General features: G+C 38.6%; 1 protein-coding gene across 1 annotated transcript in view; it reads right to left on the minus strand.

The window, feature by feature from the left end:
• LOC133611434 (kelch domain-containing protein 1-like) overlaps nt 1-15,449 on the minus strand; it is a 29,750-nt gene extending 14,301 nt beyond the window's left edge. The window contains exons 1-6 of the mRNA XM_061968200.2: nt 15,323-15,449; nt 14,963-15,083; nt 8,251-8,321; nt 8,015-8,132; nt 5,829-5,941; nt 3,129-3,216 (exon numbers count right to left, since the gene is read on the minus strand). Coding sequence (XP_061824184.2) covers nt 3,129-3,216; nt 5,829-5,941; nt 8,015-8,132; nt 8,251-8,321; nt 14,963-15,070 — 498 coding nt within the window. The 5' untranslated portion in view covers nt 15,071-15,083; nt 15,323-15,449. The remainder of the gene's footprint in view (nt 1-3,128; nt 3,217-5,828; nt 5,942-8,014; nt 8,133-8,250; nt 8,322-14,962; nt 15,084-15,322) is intronic.
• Between the last annotated feature and the right edge of the window lie 8,082 nt (nt 15,450-23,531).

Below are 23,531 nucleotides of genomic sequence, written 5' to 3' on the forward strand. Positions count from 1 at the left end.
TTTTCCCTAATAACAGAAAAATGTCGAATGTAAAAAACTAATTTATGAATACATTTAATTTTACAATTAATTAGGGCCGTCACAGCTAATGCAATTAATCACGCAAATTAATTTGACCTCACATGCCCCTTTACCTTGACTGCAAAACCCAAATGAAATGGCCTAAAAAAGTAATTTTAAAAATTGATTCTTGAAAATAATTGATTGATTCAGAATCATTAGAAAGTAAGAATTGTGATTCAATTCATTGCTTTCCAGCACCCCTACTATTTGCTAGCTAGCTGCAATAGAACACTGTGCACTCCTTTATCTGCTGCGGCTTTTTATGGTTGTCCTCAATGTTGCCACGATCCAAATCTTAACACATTGACCCGATATTTATTTTTTAGTCCATCATTTCATAATTTGATTGACAAACTCAGGTATTTAATTACAAACACATTGCAGCATTTACTGCTCTGCTGTGATATCAATGACTCTCCCCACCTGCTAAGCTCGCTCGTCACATGACCAGTCAAACTGCAGACCTTGCGGTTAGTAAACCGCATTTGATCACCTCGGGGTCAAATTGCAAATGCAATTAGTAGTTCAGCCCTAGTGCTCGCTGACAAATATCACTTCAAGATACACCTATATTTACTTTAGAAAAAACTGTTGGCATGTTTTGAAATCCAGCCCGCCACATCATTTTATGTGGACCGCCACGTAATTTAATGTGGCCCGTTGCGTAACTTTAATTTTGCACGCCACATCATTATAATGCAGGGGTCGGCAACCCGCGGCTCTAGAGCCGCATGCGGCTCTTTAGCGCCGCCCTAGTGGCTCTCTGGAGCCTTTTCAAAAATGTATGAAAATTGGAAAAAGATGAGGGGAAAATATATATTTTTTGTTTTAATATTGTTTCTGTAGGAGGACAAACATGACACAAACCTCCCTAATTGTTATAAAGCACACTGTTTATATTAAACATGCTTCACTGATTCGAGAATTTAACGAGCGCCGTTTTGTCCTACTAATTATGACGGTCCTTGAACTCATTGTAGTTTGTTTACATGTATAACTTTCTCCGACTTTCTAGGACGTGTTTTATATCACTTATTTTTCTGTCTCATTTTGTCCACCAAACTTTTAAGGTTGTGCATGAATGCACAAAGGTGAGTTTTGTTGATGTTATTGACTTGTGTGGAGTGCTAATCAGACATATTTGGTCACTGCATGACTGCAAGCTAATCGATGCTAACATGCTATTTAGGCTAGCTATATGTACATATTGCATCATTATGCCTCATTTGTAGCTATATTTGAGCTCATTTAGTTTCCTTTAAGTCCTCTTAATTCCATGTATATCTCATGACCCACTATCTGTATGTAATATGGCTTTTAATTTTTTGCGGCTCCAGACAGATTTGTTTTTGTATTTTTGGTCCAATATGGCTCTTTAAACATTTTGGGTTGCCGACCCCTGTTCTAATGTGACCCACCACGTCAATTTATGTGGTCCACCATGTCATTTATGTGGCCAGCCACATCTTTTTAACGCGGACCACCTCATTATTTATGTGGCTTGAAGAAGGCTGGAAATAGGCTAAATGTATTTTTTATTTACATTTTTACAGAAAAATGTTCCATATGCAATTACATATGTTCTGCACTTTAATATTATATGATGTTTTAAAAAAAAAAATTGGGGTGGTTATGAAAATGTAACACTTAAACATTTCCTTGTCATCTTTTGGGGGGGTTATGAAAATTTAACACTTAAACATTTCCTTGTCATCTTGACTTACAAATTCACAGCAAGTTATCCATCAATATGTAAAACATATAATAATCAAATTGTTTGACAAGACTATTATACGTTTACATTCATAAATATTCACTGTTACATGTAGCCCTCTGAGGGTAGCCTTAGATGTGATGTGGCCCTCCATAAAAATGAGATTGACACCCCTGATAATGCGTTTTTAAAAAAAATGCTTCTGTATGACATTAAAATTGCACTTGTTTCAAAATATTGAAGTCTTTTTAAAATGTAATTTAAATTATTCACGTAAGTAATTTACAATGATTAAGCAAAATGCAAAAGTGGGAATAATGTGATTTAAAAAATATATCGTTTGACAGCACTCACTAAAGATAATATAAACAAATAATACGTAGATTTTCCTTCAGACAAAAAATAAATGTCATTATTGGATTATAGGAATGTGTACTCCATATATTCCCTCAACATAAAAATTAAAGATCCTATTCCAGAAAAAATATAAACATAATTATTAACAAATGAAAACATTTTTTTTTTTTTTACAAATAAATCGTCTTAAATAACCATGAACCTTTTCAAGGGAAAAATAGATTATTACTAATATGCACTTGTTTTTTTCCTTGTGATTCTTCTTAGTCCAAAATGTTTAAAAAATGTGGAAATAATGACAAATTATTATCATAAATAATTATTATATACTTAATTATCAAAATGACATCCCCCTTTTAAGTGTTCAAATTAAGTGAATTATTATACACTGCTCAAAAAAAGGGAACACTTAAACAACACAATGTAACTTTAAGTCAATCCCATTTATATGAAATCAAACCATCCACTTCGGAAGCAAATTGACAATCAATTTCACAAGCTGTTGTGCAAATGGAATAAACAGCCCGTATTGTGTTTTTCCACTTTAATTTTGAGTGTGACACCAAATCCAGACCTCATTGGCTTAATAAATTTGATTTCCATTGAACATTTTTGTGTTATGTTGTTGTCAGCACATTTAACTATGTAAAGAACAACGTATTTATTGAGAATTTGTCATTCATTCAGATCGAGGATGTTTATTTTAGGGTTCCTTTTATTTATTGAGCAGTTTATAATAAATCAAAATAAAATAATTACCAACTTAATACAAATATTTTCATCAATTATGACCATTAAAAAAATATATTATTGGATTGGATTGAATGTGCGCATTTTCCACATTGTAATCATTATTTTTAGTTCATATAAACATGCAAAACAAATACTTAATGACTGTTACTCGATAAATGAAATATGCACTATTAATACTGTTAACCCAGAAAACAATCAACATTACCATAAAAAATTACTATTTATTTGTGTAATAACTCACTTCTGATAAAGCATCTACAGTGAAGCTTCTGTCTCCTCTGTGGACCTTTTCCAGACTTTTGAAACCATATCCTCCAAAATAGATTATTCTGGAGAACACAAAGTGGTTTCCCTTAATGAATCAAATCAAATCAAATCAAATCAACTTTATTTATAAAGCACATTTAAAATTTACCACAGGGGTAGCAAAAGTGCTGTACAATGAACAGGTTAAAAGATAAAACGAGTACCGAGCAAACAAAACACAACACAAACAGAACACGATAAAAAATAAATAATTAAAATAGAATTAATAAAAACATAAAAACATAAAAACAGGATCACAGCAGGTGTATTATGGGGCGCCATTGCAGGATGGATATCACTCAGTGTTAAAAGCCATGGAATAAAAGTATGTTTTTAAGAGAGATTTAAAAACAGGAAGAGAGGAGGCTTGTCTAACACTCAGGGGTAGGTCGTTCCAGAGCTTGGGAGCAGCAACGGCGAAAGCTCTGTCACCTCTAAGCTTCAGCCTTGTGTCAGGGACCGTCAACAGCAGCTGATCGGCTGATCTTAAGGATCGGGTGGGGCAGTAAGGCTGAAGGAGGTCGGAGAGATAGGTTGGCGCGAGGTTGTTTAGACATTTAAAAACAAATAAAAGGAGTTTAAAATTGATTCGGTAACGCACAGGGAGCCAGTGAAGGGACGCTAAAATAGGGGTGATGTGCTCACGTCTGCGGGTCTGTGTTAGCAGACGAGCAGCAGAGTTCTGCACGAGCTGCAGGCGGGCGAGGGAGGCCGGGCTAATGCCTACATACAGGGCATTACAATAATCAAGACGAGTCGAGATAAAGGCGTGGATTAATTTCTCAAGATCATGTCTTGATAGAAGCGGTTTCACTTTCGCTATTTGGCGTAATTGATAAAAGCTTTTTTGAACGACGCTGCTGATTTGTTTTTCGAATTTAAAATCTGAGTCAAACTTTACCCCCAGGTTTGTGACAGAGTCGCTGAGATACGGGGTCAGAGTGCCGAGGTCAACGTTGGGGGAGGGAGAGCGACTTGGACCGAACAACATAACTTCTGTTTTATCTTCAATTAGGGTCAGGAAGTTAGCTGAAAGCCAGACTTTGATGTCGTGCAGGCAGTCAATAAGACGTTGAACCGTGTTATTTTGTGCCATGGGAAAATAAATCTGGCAATCATCGGCATAAAAATGAAATGTAATACTGTACTTCCTAAAAATATAACCAAGGGGGAGAAGGTAAAGCGCAAATAAAATTGGGGCAAGGATTGAGCCCTGGGGGACCCCATGTGGTAAAGGAGCTGTGGACGACATAAAACTGTCTACTTTTACACAAAAACTCCTGTCGGTTAGGTACGACCGGAACCAGTTGAGGGCGGCGCCCTTAATGCCCACACAGTTCTCAATACGAGTGATTAAGGTGGCGTGGTCGACGGTGTCGAACGCAGCAGACAGATCTAAAAGCACCAGGACAACATATTTACCAGAATCAGTGGACAGGAGGATATCGTTAAAAACTTTTAGAAGCGCTGACTCTGTGCTGTGGAGGGCTTTAAAACCGGACTGGAACAGCTCAGTGATACCATTATCCTCTAAGAAGGGCAACAACTGACTGTAGACAACCTTCTCTAATATTTTGGAAATGTATGGAAGATTAGAGATAGGTCTGAAGTTAGAGAGGAGAGAGGGGTCGAGGCTGGGTTTTTTAAGTAGAGGTCGTACCACTGCATGTTTAAACTCTACTGGAACTATTCCAGAAGAGAGGCTACTATTGATAATGTTAAGGACACTTGATCCAATAGTAGCAAGTACCTCCTTAAACAGGCGAGGTGGGAGGGCATCTGCAGGAGAACCAGAGGGCTTCATATGACTAACTGTGTCACTTAAAAAAGAAAAGGACACCGGCTCAAACTGATGGAAAACAGAAGAGAAATGCAGGGGAACAGAAGGGTCATATGAAGGCTGAGATAGACTGGCTCTAGTTGACACAATTTTGTCAGTGAAAAAATGGAGACAATTTTCACAGAATTCAAAAGAAGCATCAAAACCAGCAGATTTGGGAGCATCAATGACAGTGTTAATAGTTTTAAACAGAACTCTGGGGTTGTTACAGTTAGAAGATATAATCTGAGATAGATATATATTCATTTCTGCTTTTACAGTCATCTGAAAGGAAAACAGGCTTTCTTTAAAAATGGCAAAGGACACATGCAGCCTGTCTTTTTTCCATTTTCTCTCTGCTCTTCTACATACGCGCCTGGCAGCCCGAGTGACGTCATTCAACCAGGGCTGAGGCGTAGCTTTAGCGCGGCGGCATTTGAAAGGCGCGATCGTGTCCAGTGTTTGTAAAGAAATAGAGTTGAACCCAGAAACCAACTCTTCAGTATTCAGACACACAGATGCTGCAGAATTATCATCACAAAGAGTCGAAAAAATAGAGGAGAACCGAGCAGGAGACGAAGAATTAAACATGCGAGAGCGTTGGGGCGGTGCGCACAATTTAACTGGACACTGCGTGGCAATATCAAACAGGATCGGCATGTGATCAGAGAACACAGCGTCGCAAATGTCCAAATTAAAAACACACAAACCATACGAGAGCACTAAATCGAGTGTATGCCCGAAAGATGAAAGCAAACTATACATATATGATACATATACCCTATAACATATCTTTGTGAGGAAGTGTTGCTTTACCTTCCTTTATGAACCCAGCAGGAGAGTTTGTCTCGTGATGATGGAGCACAGCCACTCTTGTGTCTGATGTGCATCCAATTGTATTTACCGTCTGTCAGGTTGACGCGATAGATCTGTCCCAAAATCAAACATTCCTTTAGTGATATAATGGTGTTTGTTGTATGGATCTCTCTGTAATCTGTTTATTTAATATGGAAAGTAATTTACAGTACAGTAATCCCTCGATTATCGCTGTTTATTGGTTCCAGACATGACCGCCATAAATTAATTTCCGTTGAGGAGAATCATTTATCAAGCTAAGATTTTCAGAGCTCGAAACTAAAAAATGTTTACTACCTACTAAATTGATTGATAGTGGCCAATATTACAGTACTGTTGATATTTTTAGTGCTTTTAGTCACAATTATTGTCCTTGAAAATACTTAATTTAGGGCAAAAATGTTGAAGAATATGCTTAACAAATATGGTAGAATAATTATGTATAAGTTATCACACAACTCTTATGCTTAAAGGCCGTTGCTATAGTTATCATCAATTGTACTGAAGTTCCATCCATCCATCCATTTTCTACCGCTTATTGTACTTTTCTATCTGTGCAAAGGCACAACTTATAATCTTCCATTGCGAGTTGTCTCGTATCAGCAGTTTGTTTACAGACCCTGCCTGCTGACAGCCGAGGACGGACATCGAGTACCTCAACGCAGATAAAACAGAGACAGGGCGAAATCACGAGTGCCAGCACATTTCTATTCTGAATAATCATGTGTTGTGTCTACTGGGGCTGCTTGCATTACCCCTCCCTTCAGAAGCAGCCTCAGTAATGTTAACTAGGGACCTCTCGAATAAATATAGGAGCACTTGGGACTGTACCTTAGAGCAGTGGTTCTCAAATGGGGGTACGCGTACCCCTGGGGGTACTTGAAGGTATGCCAAGGGGTACGTGAGATTTTTTTTAAATATTCTAAAAAATAGCAACAATTCAAAAATCATTTATAAATATATTTATTGAATAATACTTCAACAAAATATGAATGTAAGTTAATAAACTGAACATCAAATCAAGTAGGCTATTCCATTCATTACCATAAACCCAGAGTTTCCCCCATGCCATGATGGTTTGACCCTCACTAAAATGTCTGTCAAAAAGAACTGTGAAAAGAACAATGCAATATTCAGTGTTGACAGCTAGATTTTTTTGTGGACATGTTCCATAAATATTGATGTTAGAGATTTCTTTTTTTGTGAAGAAATGTTTAGAATTAAGTTCATGAATCCAGATGGATCTCTATTACAATCCCCAAAGAGGGCACTTTAAGTTGATAATTACTTCTATGTGTAGAAATCTTTATTTATAATTGAATCACTTGTTTATTTTTCAACAAGTTTTTAGTTATTTTAAACATATTTTTCCAAATAGTTCAAGAAAGACCACTACAAATGAGCAATATTTTGCACTGTTATACAATTTAATAAATCAGAAACTGATGACATAGTGCTGTATTTTACTTCTGTATCTCTTTTTTTCCAACCAAAAAGCTTTGCTCTGATTAGAGGGTACTTGAATTAAAACTCAGGGGGTACATCACTGAAAAAAGGTTGAGAACCACTGCCTTAGAGCGTAGGGTGAAACTGTAACTGAGTGTACAGCCCAATACGTCTCTCCACATGAGCAAAATTCAACTCTGTCTCTGTCTGATTCCTTCTTCTTGTCTTGTGTAATAGATAGTTCGGTGTTTGAACCTGACAAAATACCATAAAAAGCTGCAATATTTATCAGACTGTATTATATTTATCAGACTCTTGAACGCATCAAAATTATTCCCTCAATTCTCCCCCAAAAACGGATGAAAATGCTGGAATATAAAGACAATACAACATACATCTATAAACGTGGATGCAAATGAAAAAGTGCAATATATTTATCTGTACAGTAATCTATTTATTTATATCTGCACCTTATTGCTCTTTTATCCTGCACTACAACGAGCTAATGCAGCGAAATTTCGTTCTTATCTGTACTGTAAAGTTGAAATTTGAATGACAATAAAAGGAAGTCTAAGTCTAATATTTGACACGCGATGTGGCGAGGGACGACTGTATATGCACAAAAGTATTTGGACACATGCGAAGTGTCAAAAAGTCAATACTGTGACATCAACTAACAGCATTAGTCCTGTGTGTCTCACCTGATCGTACTGCCCGTTGTCGTGACAACCTCCAAATATGTACATGTGACCATTCAGGTAACAGCCACAGGATCCCGACATGGAGGGTGGCACCTCACCGGTCATGTGGAACTTTTGCCTTTAAATAAATAAGCAAATAGCAACTTATTTAAACAATCAATGTTTTACATAAATACCTCATCAATGCAACAATGTTAGACAGAGATTTAATATGTACCGGTATTTAATATTCTTACCAGTCACCTTGTTCCAGGTCATATACCCAGAGTTCATGGTTGGGTAGGAAGACTTCATTATCATCAACTGACTGTGGAGAAGAAAATCATTGCTTAAAGTCAATCACTGTGATATTTTACACTGAACTATAGAAGCCCAGGACGGTCCAAAGTGCGGACCATGGTTTGTTTTTACTGGTCTAAATAGTTTGTCTGCACATTGAAGAAAGACAAAAAAAATAAATAAATAAAATAAAATAATAAAAAACTAGATTAAATATGTGAAATGGAATGTTGAAATGAAATGTTAATACTAACTAATAACACAAACCTTTCTATTTATATATGTAGAGTTTAGGGACCACCTGATGTCCAGAGTCTGTGTGCGAGTCCCCGGGGTGTCACTTGGAAACTACACCCTAAAGGACCTCGAATACGCCGATGACACCACCCTGTTCAGTGAGACCGCTGACCAGCTCAGGGAGGCCCTCGGTGTGTTTGATGAGGAGACCAAACAGCTCGGCCTGAAAATCAGCTGGTCCAAAACCGAACTCATGCATATCGGCGATGGACCAGACCCACCACCCTTCTTATTTGAGGATACCCCTGTCCACTTTGTCCCTACCGTCAGATACCTCGGCTCGACAGTCACCAACACCGGCGACCTCAAACGAGAGGTGGACCGCCGTCGCGCCCTTGCAGCCTCCGTCATGCAGTGTCTGTGGAGACCGTTGTGGCGACACCGGCACATATCTCGGGACACCAAGTTGAGGGTCTACAATTCCTCTGTCATCTCTGGCCTTCTGTACGGCTCGGAAACATGGCCGCTGAATAACATCCTGGCGGCCAGGCTAGATGGCTTTGATTCCAGAGCCCTCAGGAGGATAGAAGGCATCACGTGGAGCCAGCATGTCACCAACAAGACCCTAAGAGAGCTAACCCAACAGCTCCCAGCCTCTCGCCTCGCAGCAATGCGGCGAGTGCGCTGGTATGGCCATGTCATCCGCCTGCCGGGGGAACACCCCACGCGCAAAATCCTGAACTTCAACCCGCAGCGAGCTGGCTGGAGACGCCCAAGAGGCACCCCCAGGACTCGCTGGCTGGATGTATTAGCCCAGGACCTTAAGGCCTGCAATGTGACTATGGCACAAGCTCAACACCTTGCCCACAACAGACCCAGATGGAGAGACCTGGTTGCTATGGTCGGCTCTACGCGCCCTGAAGTGCAAGAGGACTAAGTAAGTAAGTAAGTAAGTAAGTAAGAGTTTAGGGATAGACAAAATGAAAATGTGCAAGCCGGAAGATTTTGAAAAAAAAAAAGTAAATGTAATCTTTCTCTCCAAGTGCCACAAATTAGAACAATATGCAATAATCTACGTTCAAAAAGATTTGGCTTTATGCAGACAGTCTCAGAGCTTTAGTCTACATCATACTCTTAAACTGAAAAAATAACCGATAACAATACAGTCTTTATAATGTAATGTAATCATAATATATGATAATAATGCAAGTAACCATTTAAAAGGATATATATATATATATATATGTATATATATATATATATATATATACACACACACTTTTATTCCTAATTACTGTAGAATTATTTACCATTGTACTGTAATTGGAAGGTACATAACTCCATTGACATTTTGTGATTTGAATATTAACCAAGTATTAATGATAATGTTATTATAAGCCCTAACGCAGAAAAACTATTTATAGCGGCGCTGTGATTACAAGCCTCTGTACAATTTCGATATAATTGAATGGTGAGGTGTTTCCTCGCTTCCTCGCTCCCTGGAAGCTTATTGTAGATCATAAATCATGCATCGCACCTAGGCAGAAGAAGTCTGAGGACGTATTCCGACAAGTTAGTTTGCGTTGTACATAATTTTAGCTGTTTGCAAATGCACTAAGTCGTTGAATTTCAATATTATTGATGCAATAAATAAGTAAAGGTTTTGTATGTTCTCCATATCCAACAATATGTATTATTCTGTTAGTGAATGAAGCCCACATTTGTAGTTGTTTCTCCATGTTTCTAAACAACTCAGATATGGTAACACTAGTGAGCAGTAGTAGTAGTAGTAGTAACAGCACATTTATAATAACATGTAATATTTACATATTTTGATAATTTTAAGCATACGAAGCGCATTAATTTAAAAAACGCATCACAATGTTTGCTTTTTATTTCTTCATCACTGATTACTCACTGCAGACTTTATGAGAGCCAACAAACATAATAAAACATCACTTACTGTAAAAGGTCTGCTGTCATTAGGATGCCGACTACTGGGATGTTCATATATTCCCATTTACCGGTAGATGAAGAATGGCCATAATCCTCACGAACAAACGGGGTGGTGCCGCGGGGAACAAGCTTCTTTCCGTGTCGTTCTCGCCATTTCCTGGTCCTAAACGGCTGTCAAAATGTACCAACTGGTCGAAATACGTCCTCAGACTTCTTCTGCCTAGGTGAGATGCATGATTTATGATCTACAATAAACTTCCAGGGAGCAAGGAAGCGAGGAAACACCAGCAGTATGTGTGCTGTATATAGTGACATGACATATAATCATGTCATGTGTGCCTTCCTTGGGATTACAGCTATGTTGTGACATGTTGTTATTATGCGGTTTGTTACTTATGTATGTTATGTTGCAGTTAATTAAAATAGTTTTGTCAATTTGTTCTGGCCCAAAATAAATTGGCCCTTTGAAACATATCTTTGTGTTTGTGTTGTATGTAAAGCACATTGCTTAGCAGAGTTCAGTGATGCAAATGCATGTCAAGTTGATCAACAGATTGTATTATTCTCCAGCGCAATAACAGTACTGAAATGAAGGCTAAAAGGGCATTAATGGGAACCTTAAAAAAAAAAAGGGAAAAAAAAAAGGAACCACCGTATTTTTCGGAGTATAAGTCGCACTGGCCGAAAATGCATAATAAAGAAGGGGGGGAAAAAACATATATAAGTCGCACTGGAGTATAAGTCGCATTTTGGGGGGAAATTTATTTGATAAAACCCAACACCAAGAATAGACATTTGAAAGGCAATTTAAAATAAATAAAGAATAGTGAACAACAGGCTGAATAAGTGTACGTTATATGAGGCATAAATAACCAACTGAGAACGTGCCTGGTATGTTAATGTAACATATTATCATTCAAATAACTATAACATATAGAACATGCTATACGTTTACCAAACAATCTGTCACTCCTAATCGCTAAATCTCATGAAATCTTATACGTCTAGTCTCTTACGTGAATGAGCTAAATAATATTATTTGATATTTTACGGTAATGTGTTAATAATTTCACACATAAGTCGCTCCTGAGTATAAGTCGCACCCCCGGCCAAACTATGAAAAAAACTGCGACTTATACCTCAATTTCACATGTCACATTAGCCATCTGTTAAACAAATTATCCAAATATGTTGGCCTGTTCTTTCACCTTCGTCATTATCTTCCTCTTTATGCTCTACTTACCCTATATAAAACTCTCTTTGAACCACATCTAAACTACTGTAATGTCATCTGGTGTAACACCTTCCCTATCTACCTTCACAAATTAGAATCCATGCAAAAGAAAATCATACGGGCCCTGCTATGGTCCAAGGTTAATGCCCCCACTCGACATCTATTCCATAATTATCATCTCTTAAGACTGACAGAGTTCAATATTTATCAAAATGCTTGTTTAACCTATCAAGTCATTTACAAGCTGAATCTTAGGCTCTGTAGCTTGGTTCCTATCTACCATCCCCAGCATGCCCACAACACTCGTAACTTAGATCTGATATCAGGTAAACATCGTTTATTGGCTTGTACCGCTCGAAGTGTTGTATGCAGGGGACCAAAGATCTGGAACCGGCTTAATGAGAGCCTCAAGATGCTGTATCCATTCTCCAACTTCAAAAAGAAACTGAAAACTTACCTATTAACCACCTATCTTTAATGCTTCATGTGGGGTAGACTACTGTTGGGTTTTGCATGGTTGAATGAATGTATGTATGTATGTATGTATGTGTATGCTTGCTTTAGTACTATTATCTTGTGTTAATCATATAGCGTTGTTTTTTGTTTTTTTTGTTGTTGTTGTGCTTGCTACCATGTTTCATCATTCCATGTATATACTGTCCTCTGGACCCCCTGTCAAAAGCTTCTTCTAGCTTATTTGGGGGACCCTTTCACATACCAACATCTTTAAATGATGATGTTCACTACTATTGTAATTGTTATATGGTATTGTGAATAAATTTGAAAAAAAAATTAAATTATAGTCCGAAAAATACGGTAGTTACTTTTCACAGCAACACATTACTTTTTGGTGTAAGTAACTGATTTAGTAACTGAGTTACTTTTGAAATAAAGTAACTAGTAGCTGTAACTTGTTACTGGTTTTCAGTAACTAACCCAACATTGCAGTAATGACTTCATGTTGCTTCCTTGGACCCAGCGTGTCAGACAGAGCCCTGCTTTCTACTCTCCAATGACTAATTTGTTTCTGATAGTCACACGACACACTTTATTACAAACCCCGTTTCCATATGAGTTGGGAAATTGTGCTAGATGTAAATATAAACGGAATACAATGATTTGCAAATCCTTTTCAACCCATATTCAGTTGAATATGCTACAAAGACAACATATTTGATGTTCAAATTGATAAACATTTTTTTTTTTTGCAAATAATCATTAACTTTAGAATTTGATGCCAGCAACACGTGACAAAGAAGTTGGGAAAGGTGGCAATAAATACTGATAAAGTTGAGGAATGCTCATCAAACACTTATTTGGAACATCCCACAGGTGAACAGGCAAATTGGGAACAGGTGGGTGCCATGATTGGGTATAAAAGTAGATTCCCATGAAATGCTCAGTCATTCACAAACAAGAATGGGGCGAGGGTCACCACTTCGTCAACAAATGCTTGAGCGAATTGTTGAACAGTTTAAGAAAAACCTTTCTCTACCAGCTATTGCAAGGAATTTAGGGATTTCACCATCTACGGTCCGTAATATCATCAAAGGGTTCATAGAATCTGGAGAAATCACTGCACGTAAGCAGCTAAGCCTGTGACCTTCGATCCCTCAGGCTGTACTGCATCAACAAGCGACATCAGTGTGTAAAGGATATCACCACATGGCCTCAGGAACACTTCAGAAACCCTCTGTCAGTATCTACAGTTGGTCACTACATCTGTAAGTGCAAGTTAAAACTCTCCTATGCAAGGCGAAAACCGTTTATCAACAACACCCAGAAACGCCGTCGGCTTCGCTGGGCCTGAGCTCATCTAAGATGGACTGATACAAAGTGGAAAAGTGTTCTGTGGTCTGACGAGTCCACATTTCAAATTGTTTTTGGAAACTGTGGACGTCGTGTCCTCCGCACCAAAGAGTAAAAGAACCATCCGGATTGTTATAGGCGCAAAGTTGAAAAGCCAGCATCTGTGATGGTATGGGGGTGTATTAGTGCCTAAGACATGGGTAACTTACACATCTGTGAAGGCGCCATTAATGCTGAAAGGTACATACAGGTTTTGGAGCAACATATGTTGCCATCCAAGCAACGTTACCATGGACGCCCTTGCTTATTTCAGCAAGACAATGCCTAGCCACGTGTTACATCAACGTGGCTTCATAGTAAAAGAGTGCATGTACTAGACTGGCCTGCCTGTCGTCCAGACCTGTCCCCCATTGAAAATGTGTGGCGCATTATGAAGCCTAAAATACCAAAACGGAGACCCCCAGACTGTTGAACAACTTAAGCTGTACATCAAGTAAGAATGGGAAAGAATTCCACCTGAGAAGCTTAAAAAATGTGTCTCCTCAGTTCCCAAACGTTTACTGAGAGTTGTTAAAAGGAAAAGCCATGTAACACAGTGGTGAACATGCCCTTTCCAACTACTTTGGCACGTGTTGCAGCCATGAAATGCTAAGTTAATTATTTGCAAAAAAAAAATAAAGTTTATGAGTTTGAACATCAAATATCTTGTCTTTGTAGTGCATTCAATTGAATATGGGTTGAAAAGGATTTGCAAATCATTGTATTCCTTTTATATTTACATCTAACACAATTTCCCAACTCATATGGAAACGGGGTTTGTACAACTGTTCAAATGCAAAGTGTTTACAAAATACAAAGAAGAAGATTATTTTAGAGAACAGTTGTATTCATTAATAAAGGCTTAGTGGCCACATGCGTGGACAGCATCTTTTAGCTCTTATTTCTAAAATTGTGTACACTACTGAATTGGGGTCTTATGGCCGCTTATGTGGACACTTATACTGCTATCTGGTGGTGTCAGAAGACAACATACAATGGAATTTTGAAAAAAAAAAGTGTAAAAATAAGAATTAGCATGTCACTAAACATGAAGTACGCGTTTGTTACTTACGGACTAAGTATATCATATCAAAAGATGATTTTTAGTTTTTATTCTAATTAGGGTCCAATAAGCCCAAATAGCAAAGATAAATTAAAAAAAAGCATGTAAACAAACAGATTGGGCCTTAAGAGGTTTTTAAGCATTGATTTAAGTTGTGTTACAAAAATGACAACAGCAAGTAAACAAATGTGTGCTTTGAAATGGAAGAGCTAGGGGGGCGGATGAGATAAACTCTGCTTATTCCTATTCCTTTTTCAGACTTGTTGTGAAGAGAAAACTGAAAATATGTGAATATTTGTGGTAAAGAATGTTTCTAAACGTGTTTATTTACCATGTAGCCCCCCCACACGTACAGCAGGTTCCCCTCCACCACCGCCGTGTGCCCACTGCGTTCGAGGGCAACCAGCTGCGGGGGGCTGTCGTCGAAGAACGGATCCATGGCAAGTTGGAAGCTGAATATAGACAACATTAAAACATTAAATCTCTACAAAACGCGTCCCCACTTACTCACATCCGCTACAGTAATGGAGGCCATTATTTAAAAACACACACACATACACACCCATTATCACTTAGTTTGACAGCACAGCCAGTTTGACTCAGCTAGCTAACATTGGAAAACGAAGACATAATAAGGCACCGGTTTGAGTATTTTTAAACATAGCCAGCAGTGCTTTTTGACCATTCGTACCGTTTGTTCTCATGTTATTGAAGCCGCAGTGTCTCACGGACGTGACAGCACATTGATCGATGCCCCTGACATATTAGCTCAGAGCTGCGTCAAAAACAGCTTCAAAATAAAACGTCATATCCGCCCCGTTTCTTTAAAAAAAATAAAACCCCACATCCGCCGAATCATTTCTTTTCATAATAAAATCCCAAGGTTGTACGGTACAAGTGGAAACAATAACATTTAAAGAAGAAAAAGACTAAAGACACAGCTTTTTAATCAGAATTTTAGTGAACATGTTAAACTTTACTGTTTTCTATTATTTTTATTAATTCATTGCAATTATTACGACTATTATTCTCTCAATGTTAAGTTTGTATTAACTTATTGATGTATTTTTCATCCATCGATCCATTTCCTACCGCTTGTCCGTCCCGGGGTGGCGGGGAATGCTGGAGCCTATCCCAGCTGCACTCAGGCGGAAGGCGGCTTACACCATGATATTATTTATATTTTATTTGTACATATATTTTGTCCATCCATCCAGGGCCGGCCCGTGGCATAGGCCGTATAGGCAAATGCTAAGGGCGCCGTCCATCAGGGGGCGCCACGCCAGTGCCACAAATGTTGGAGGAAAAGAAAAAAAAAAAAAAAAAAAGTTGGCACTATTATTTCTAAATGCAAAAAATAATCCCACGTTAATTAAAATGCAAAGTAAAGCCTATATAATAGAAATATTATTTGTTACAACATTACGCCTCCCCCCCGCACGGTGCGCCCCTCCCTTCCCGTAACGTCACCACATCAAAAAATCAACACAAGATGTCAAAACTGCCAAAACTGTCAGGTGCTCAGGGAAGAAAAAAGAGAAAAGAAGAGGAGGAGAAACGAGAAAAGACAGAGGTAGCAGGTAGGTAACGTTAGCCTACATGAAATTATTTGTCTGTTACAGAATGTGATAGAAACCTGGCTTTTAGCATTAAGCTAATGTTACATGATTCGGCAATTGCTAATCAATAAATAGCTAGTTCTGTTTTAACGTCGGGTTAATGTTGTGGAGGGGGCTAAATTGTTTTGGAAAATAATAATGTAACGTTAGGTAATTACAGTACTCCCACCCAGAGGTGGGTAGAGTAGCCAGAAATTGTACTCAAGTAAGAGTACTGTTACTTTAGAGATGTATTACTCAAGTAAAAGTAAGGAGTAGTCACCCAAATATTTACTTGAGTAAAAGAAAAAAGTATGTTGTAAAAAAACTACTCAAGTACTGAGTAACTGATGAGTAACATACACACACATATATATATATATATATATTTATATATATATATATATATGTGTGGGGAAAAAAATCACAAGACTATTTCATCTCTACAGGCCTGTTTCATGAGGGCGGTACCCTCAATCGTCAGGAGATTTTAATGGGAGCATTCGCATACCATGGTTTATATAGGGCACAGAGTGGGTGGGTACAGGCTGGCCTAGGGGCGTGGTGATTGGTTCATGTGTTACCTAGGAGATGTTTCCGTCTATGGCGGCATGTTGTTACAATTTCGCTGCGCTTGTTGAGGGATGACAGGTCTGGACGGTAGATAATAAACAGTTTCTCTTTCAAGCATAGGTTGCATCTTTTATTACCACTATTGTAAGGTGTGCTGGATGCAAGAATTTGCCATGTTATTGAATATTCAACATTATTGTCTTTGAGGTCCCAAATGTGTTTGCTGAGTTCTGTGGTATTTCGCAGGTTTTTGTTCCTGAAAGAAGCCTTGTGGTTGTTCCATCTGGTTTTGAATTCACCCTCGGTTAATCCTACATATGTGTCGGATGTGTTAATGTCCTTGCGTATTACCTTAGATTGGTAGACAACTGATGTTTGTAAGCATCCCCCGTTGAGGGGGCAATCAGGTTTCTTTCGACAGTTACATGCTTTGTTGGTTTTGGAGTCGTTCTGACTGGGGGTCGACGGCTCATTTGCAATTGTTTTGTTGTGGTTTGAGATGATTTGTCGTATATTGTTCATGCAGCTGGAACAACCACAAGGCTTCTTTCAGGAACAAAAACCTGCGAAATACCACAGAACTCAGCAAACACATTTGGGACCTCAAAGACAATAATGTTGAATATTCAATAACATGGCAAATTCTTGCATCCAGCACACCTTACAATAGTGGTAATAAAAGATGCAACCTATGCTTGAAAGAGAAACTGTTTATTATCTACCGTCCAGACCTGTCATCCCTCAACAAGCGCAGCGAAATTGTAACAACATGCCGCCATAGACGGAAACACCTCCTAGGTAACACATGAACCAATCACCACGCCCCTAGGCCAGCCTGTACCCACCCACTCTGTGCCCTATATAAACCATGGTATGCGAATGCTCCCATTAAAATCTCCTGACGATTGAGGGTACCCCCCTCATGAAACAGGCCTGTAGAGATGAAATAGTCTTGTGATTTTTTTTTCCCCACACATACATATATTGCGCTCTACTACGGTATCGAGCACTATTTTTTGGATAACCTTATTAAGACATATATTTATATATATATATATATATATATATATATATATATATATATATATACACACACATATATACATATATATACACACACACACACATATATATATATATATATATATATATATATATATACACATACATTGATATATACAGTATATAATTTATATATATATTTTTTGCCGTTTTTGTTTACATGTTAACGGTGTTTTAATGAATATACATGCATGTTTAACACATATAGATTCCTTTCTTTCATGAAGACAAGAATATAAGTTGGTGTATTACCTGATTCTGATGACTTGCATTGATTGGGATCAGACAGTAGTGATGGAGGAGAAAAAAAGTTCCTCCTTTCTGTCTAATACCACATGAAAGTGGTTGGTTTTTGGCATCTTATATGTCCAGCTTCCATTTTCGTTTTTATACACTTTACAAGAAATACATTGGCGGCAAACTCCGTAGCTTGCTAGCTTGTTTGCGCAGGCTTTCGGAGACTCTTATTTTGAAAGCGCAGGCGCGATGGAGCGGCACTTTTATTGTGAAGACAGGAACTGTGCAGTCAGTCTTTAGGCTTTTGACGGTGTGTACGGTTGAAATAAAAAATGGTCTATTTTCCTTCACACTTTTGATTGATTGATTGGAACTTGTATTAGTAGATTGCACAGTACAGTACATATTCCGTACAATTGACCACTAAATGGTAACACCCCAATAAGTTTTTCAACTTGTTTAAGTCAGGTCATGTGACCCCTGGCTCTGTTTGATTGGTCCAACGTCACCAGTGACTGCATCTGATTGGTGGAACGGAGTGAACGTCACCAGTGACTGTATTTGTTGAAACGCAGGCACTATGAAGGTCTGTCTGACAGACCAAAACAAACAAAGCGTGCATTAACAGATCGATAAAAATTAGTAGCGAGTAGCGAGCTGAATGTAGATAAAAGTAGCGGAGTAAAAGTAGCGTTTCTTCTCTATAAATATACTCAAGTAAAAGTAAAAGTATGTTGCATTAAAACTACTCTTAGAAGTACAATTTATCCCAAAAGTTACTCAAGTAGATGTAACGGAGTAAATGTAGCGCGTTACTACCCACCTCTGCTCCCACCTTACATTCCTCAGGGACATTTGTATTAGATCTTTTAAGCAGGTGTTTTTATTTACATTGTTATTGCCTTCTGGTTAGCTAATGTTTGCCCTGTAGGTAATAGTCACTTTTCCACCCCTTTATATATTAGGTATAGTTGTAAGTAAAAAAAAAAAAAAGGTCAAAGACAAAGCTATTCGGTTTCTTGTGAGTATATACACTTCACTGCCGATGTGGGGGGGCGCCACCTAAAATCTTGCCTAGGGCGCCAGATTGGTTAGGGCCGGGCCTGCATCCATCCATCCATTTCCTACCGCTTGTCCGTCTCGGGGTCGCGGGGAATGCTGGAGCCTATCCCAGCTGCACTCAGGCGGAAGGCGGCGTACACCCTGATATTATTTAAATTTTATTTTTACATATATTGTGTCCATCCATTCATCCATCCATTTTCTACCGCTTGTCCCTCTCGGAGTGGCGGGGAATGCTGGAGCCTATCCCAGCTGCACTCAGGCGGAAGGCGGAGCACACCCTGATATTATTTATATTTTATTTTTACATATATTTTGTCCATCCATCCATCCATTTTCTACCGCTTGTCCCTCTCGGGTGGCGGGGAATGCTGGAGCCTTTCCCAGCTGCACTCAGGCGGAAAGCGGGGTACACCCTGATATTATTTATATTTTATTTTTACATATATTTTGTCCATCCATCCATTTGCTACCGCTTGTCCGTCTCGAGGTGGCGGGGAATGCTGGAGCCTATCCCAGCTGCACTCAGGTGGAAGGCGGCGTACACCCTGATATTATTAAAATGTAATTTTTACATATATTTTGTCCATCTATCCATCCAATTGCTACCGCCTGTCCGTCTCGAGGTGGCGGGGAATGCTGGAGCCTATGCCAGCTGCACTCAGGCGGAAGGCAGTGTACACCCTGATATTATTAAAATTGTATTTTTACATATATTTTGTCTATCCATCCATCCATTTTCTACCGCTTATCCCTCTCGGGTGGCGGGGAATGCTGGAGCCTATCCCAGCTGCACTCAGGCGGAAGGCAGTGTACACCCTGATATTATTAAAATGTTATTTTTACATATATTTTGCATATCCATCCATCCATTTTCTACCGCTTGCCCCTCTCGGGGTGGTGGGGAATGCTGGAGCCTCTCCCAGCTGTACTCAGGTGGAAGGCGGAGTACACCCTGATATTATTTATATTTTATTTTTACATATATTTTGTCCATTCATCCATCCAAATTCTATCGCTTGTCCCTCTCGAGGTGGCGGGGAATGCTGGAGCCTATCCCAGCTGGACTCAGGCGGAAAGCGGGGTACACCCTGATATTATTAAAATTGTATTTGTACATATATTTTGTCCATCCATCCATCCATTTTCTACCGCTTGTCCTTCTCGGGATCGCGGGGGTGCTGGAGCCTATCCCATCTGCACTCAGGCGGAAGGCGGGGTACACCCTGATATTATTAAAATGTAATTTTACCGCTTGTCCTTGATTTGATTGTATGTGTCAAATTCCAGGGCTGGGGCCAGATCTGGCCCGCCACTTCATATTATTTGGCCCCACAGAAGCCTGGAAAAAATATGCGCCCATTAAGTATTTTGTCTTTTCTTACTGAATATAAATGTTTTTGTTCTTTCCATTTTGACAGAAAAAATACCTGTATTGCATGCAATATCATTTTTTTTTTTTAACTTAAATATTATCTAATCATACAACAAATACATTAACATACATTCAAACCATTTTTTGTTAAAATAGAAATAAACATTTTTATCTGCTTTAGATGTGTGTTCTTGTCTTACAAAGACATTTTGAATAATAGGCTTTTTTTAATTTTTATTTTTATTTTTAAGTGCAGTTCCCTTTAAAGCAAATAAAAACAAAAAAGCAAAAAAAAAACAAAGAACTGCATATCTTTTTTAGATAGTGCTGGAGGTAAGAATCTTCTTACAACATAGGATTACATCACTGCTGTTAATTTGGTGGTTAATTGTTTAAATAATTAAAAATACATTCTATTTGGAATGTTTTATCATTTTTTGATTATAAAATAATTAAATAATCTACATATTTTTAGTATATTTATCTAATATTTTTTTTATGAATTATCTAAAAATAGTGCTCTGCTTCATAGCAAAAGAAGGTAACCCACTAACCAAAATAATAGAAACAGCCATCATGGACGGCGTGGCTCGGTTGGTAGAGCGGCCGTGCCAGCAACTTGAGGGTTCCTGGTCACATCCGTTGTGTCCTTGAGCAAGACACTTCACCCTTGCTCCTGATGGGTCGTGGTTAGAGCCTTGCATGGCAGCTCCCGCCATCAGTGTGTGAATGGGTGAATGTGGAAATAATGTCAAAGTGATTTGAGTACCTTAGAAGTAAAAAAATAAAAAAGCGCTATACAATTATAACCCATTTAACATGATCACACATGATGTTGGTGTATTTTATAAGGTAAAATGTGTATATGTAAAAGCAATGTATATGTACACAATATTGACCGCTATTGCAAGTGAAGAAGAGTGAAATACTTTTTAGAATAGACTAGATCAGTGTTTTTCAACAACTGTGCCGCGGCACACTAGTGTACCGTGAGATATTGTCTGGTGTGCCGTGGGAGATGATGTCATTTCACCGAATTGGGTTAAAAATATTTTTTGCACACCAGTGATTATAATACGCAAATAATGTGCTGTTGTTGAGTACCGGTAACCGTGTAATACTCTTCTATATCAGTAGGTGGCAGCAGGTAGCTAATTGCTTTGTGGATGTCGGGAACATTGTTTGTGGTGATCACAATATGCAGACGACAGCGGGAGGCAGTGTGCAGGTAAAAAAAAAAAAAAAAGGTGTCTAATGCTTAAACCAAAAATAAACAAAAGGCAAGTGCTGCTAAGAAAAGGCATTGAAGCTTATAGGGATGGCTATGCAAAACGAAACTAAAACGAAACTGGCTGCAAAGTAAACAAAAACAGAATGCTCGACGACCGCAAAGACTTACAGCGCGTGGAGCAGCAGATGGCGTCCACAAAGTACATCCGTACATGACATGACAATCAACAACAAAATAGGAAACACGACACACAGGAAAACAGCAAAAAAAAAACTCCAAATAAGTCACGGCGTGATGTGACAGGTGGTGACAGTACACCTACTTTGAGACAAGAGCTATAGTGATGCATGGTTGGTTATGGTTTGAATTTATATTACAATTGCGAGAACTACTTTTTACTGTCAATATCGGCTGCTGAGTTTCATTTTTTTAATATGTTTTTCACTGGACTAGATGTGTTAGAATAATTGTTTTTAAATTATCACAAAAACATGAGTTCCTGACAAGAAGACAAAAGCTGTCTTTGAAACCTACCAAGAGTAAGGCTCGTAAAACTCCGGTGTAGGGGGGGGGAGGGAGCAAGATGAAAGTGTTCCTGTTTTTTTTTCATGTATGGTAATCAACAGAAAGATATTGTTCTAACCCAAGGACTTCAAAGCGGAGAGAACCAAGGATCTGCCCAATTTCCAGACGACCTCTTTTTGAAGTATTTTACAAACGTCTTTTTGAACTATTATACGAACTCTCTTTGAACTATTTTATGGAAGCCTTTTTGAACTATTTTACGACCTCTTCTTTTGAACTATTCTGTAACCAAAGGCAATGCTGTTTACGACCCACTTCCCTCTGGAAGTGGAAGCGGTGGTCAGGTGGTCGGAGAAAGTCCAAATAAAGAAGGAGTGCAATCTTTTGGGAGAGCGTGCTTGAGACTGTACAAGAGTACAGTGTGTCCAGGCGTGTCTCTTCAATTGAGTCCAAATTGAATTCTGTCTCTGTTTAATTTCTGTCTCATGACAGGTGGTGACAGTACACCTACTTTGAGACAAGAGCTATAGTGATGCATGGTTGGTTATGGTTTGAATTTATATTACAATTGCGAGAACTACTTTTTACTGTCAATATCGGCTGCTGAGTTTCATTTTTTTTATATGTTTTTCACTGGACTAGATGTGTTAGAATAATTGTTTCCAAATTATCACAAAAACTTTGTATTATATTGAGTTCCTGACAAGAAGACAAAAGCTGTCTTTAAAACCTACCAAGAGTAAGGCTCGTAAAACTCCACTGTGTAGGGGGGGAGGGGGGGGGGGGAGCAAGATGAAGGTGTTCCTGTTTTCTCTCATGTATGGTAATCAACAGAAAGATATTGTTCTAACCCAAGGACTTCAAAGCGGAGGGAACCAAGGATCTGCCCAATTTCCAGACGACCTCTTTTTGAAGTATTTTACGAACGTCTTTTTGAACTATTTTACGACCTCTCTTTGAACTATTTTACGACCTCTTCTTTTGAACTATTCTGTAACCAAAGGCAACGCTGTTTACGACCCACTTCCCTCTGGAAGTGGAAGCGGTGGTCAGGTGGTCGGAGAAAGTCAAATAAAGAAGATGTGCAACCTTTTGGGAGAGCGTGCTTGAGACTGTACAAGAGTACAGTGTGTCCAGGTGTGTCTCCTCAAATGAGTCCAAATTGAATTCTGTCTCTGTTTAATTCTTTGCCTCTTGCCTTGTTTAATAGATGTCATCAGTGTTTGAACCTGACAAG

The sequence above is a fragment of the Nerophis lumbriciformis genome, linkage group LG08, assembly GCF_033978685.3.
Source record: "Nerophis lumbriciformis linkage group LG08, RoL_Nlum_v2.1, whole genome shotgun sequence".
Classification (NCBI taxonomy): Eukaryota; Metazoa; Chordata; class Actinopteri; order Syngnathiformes; family Syngnathidae; genus Nerophis; species Nerophis lumbriciformis.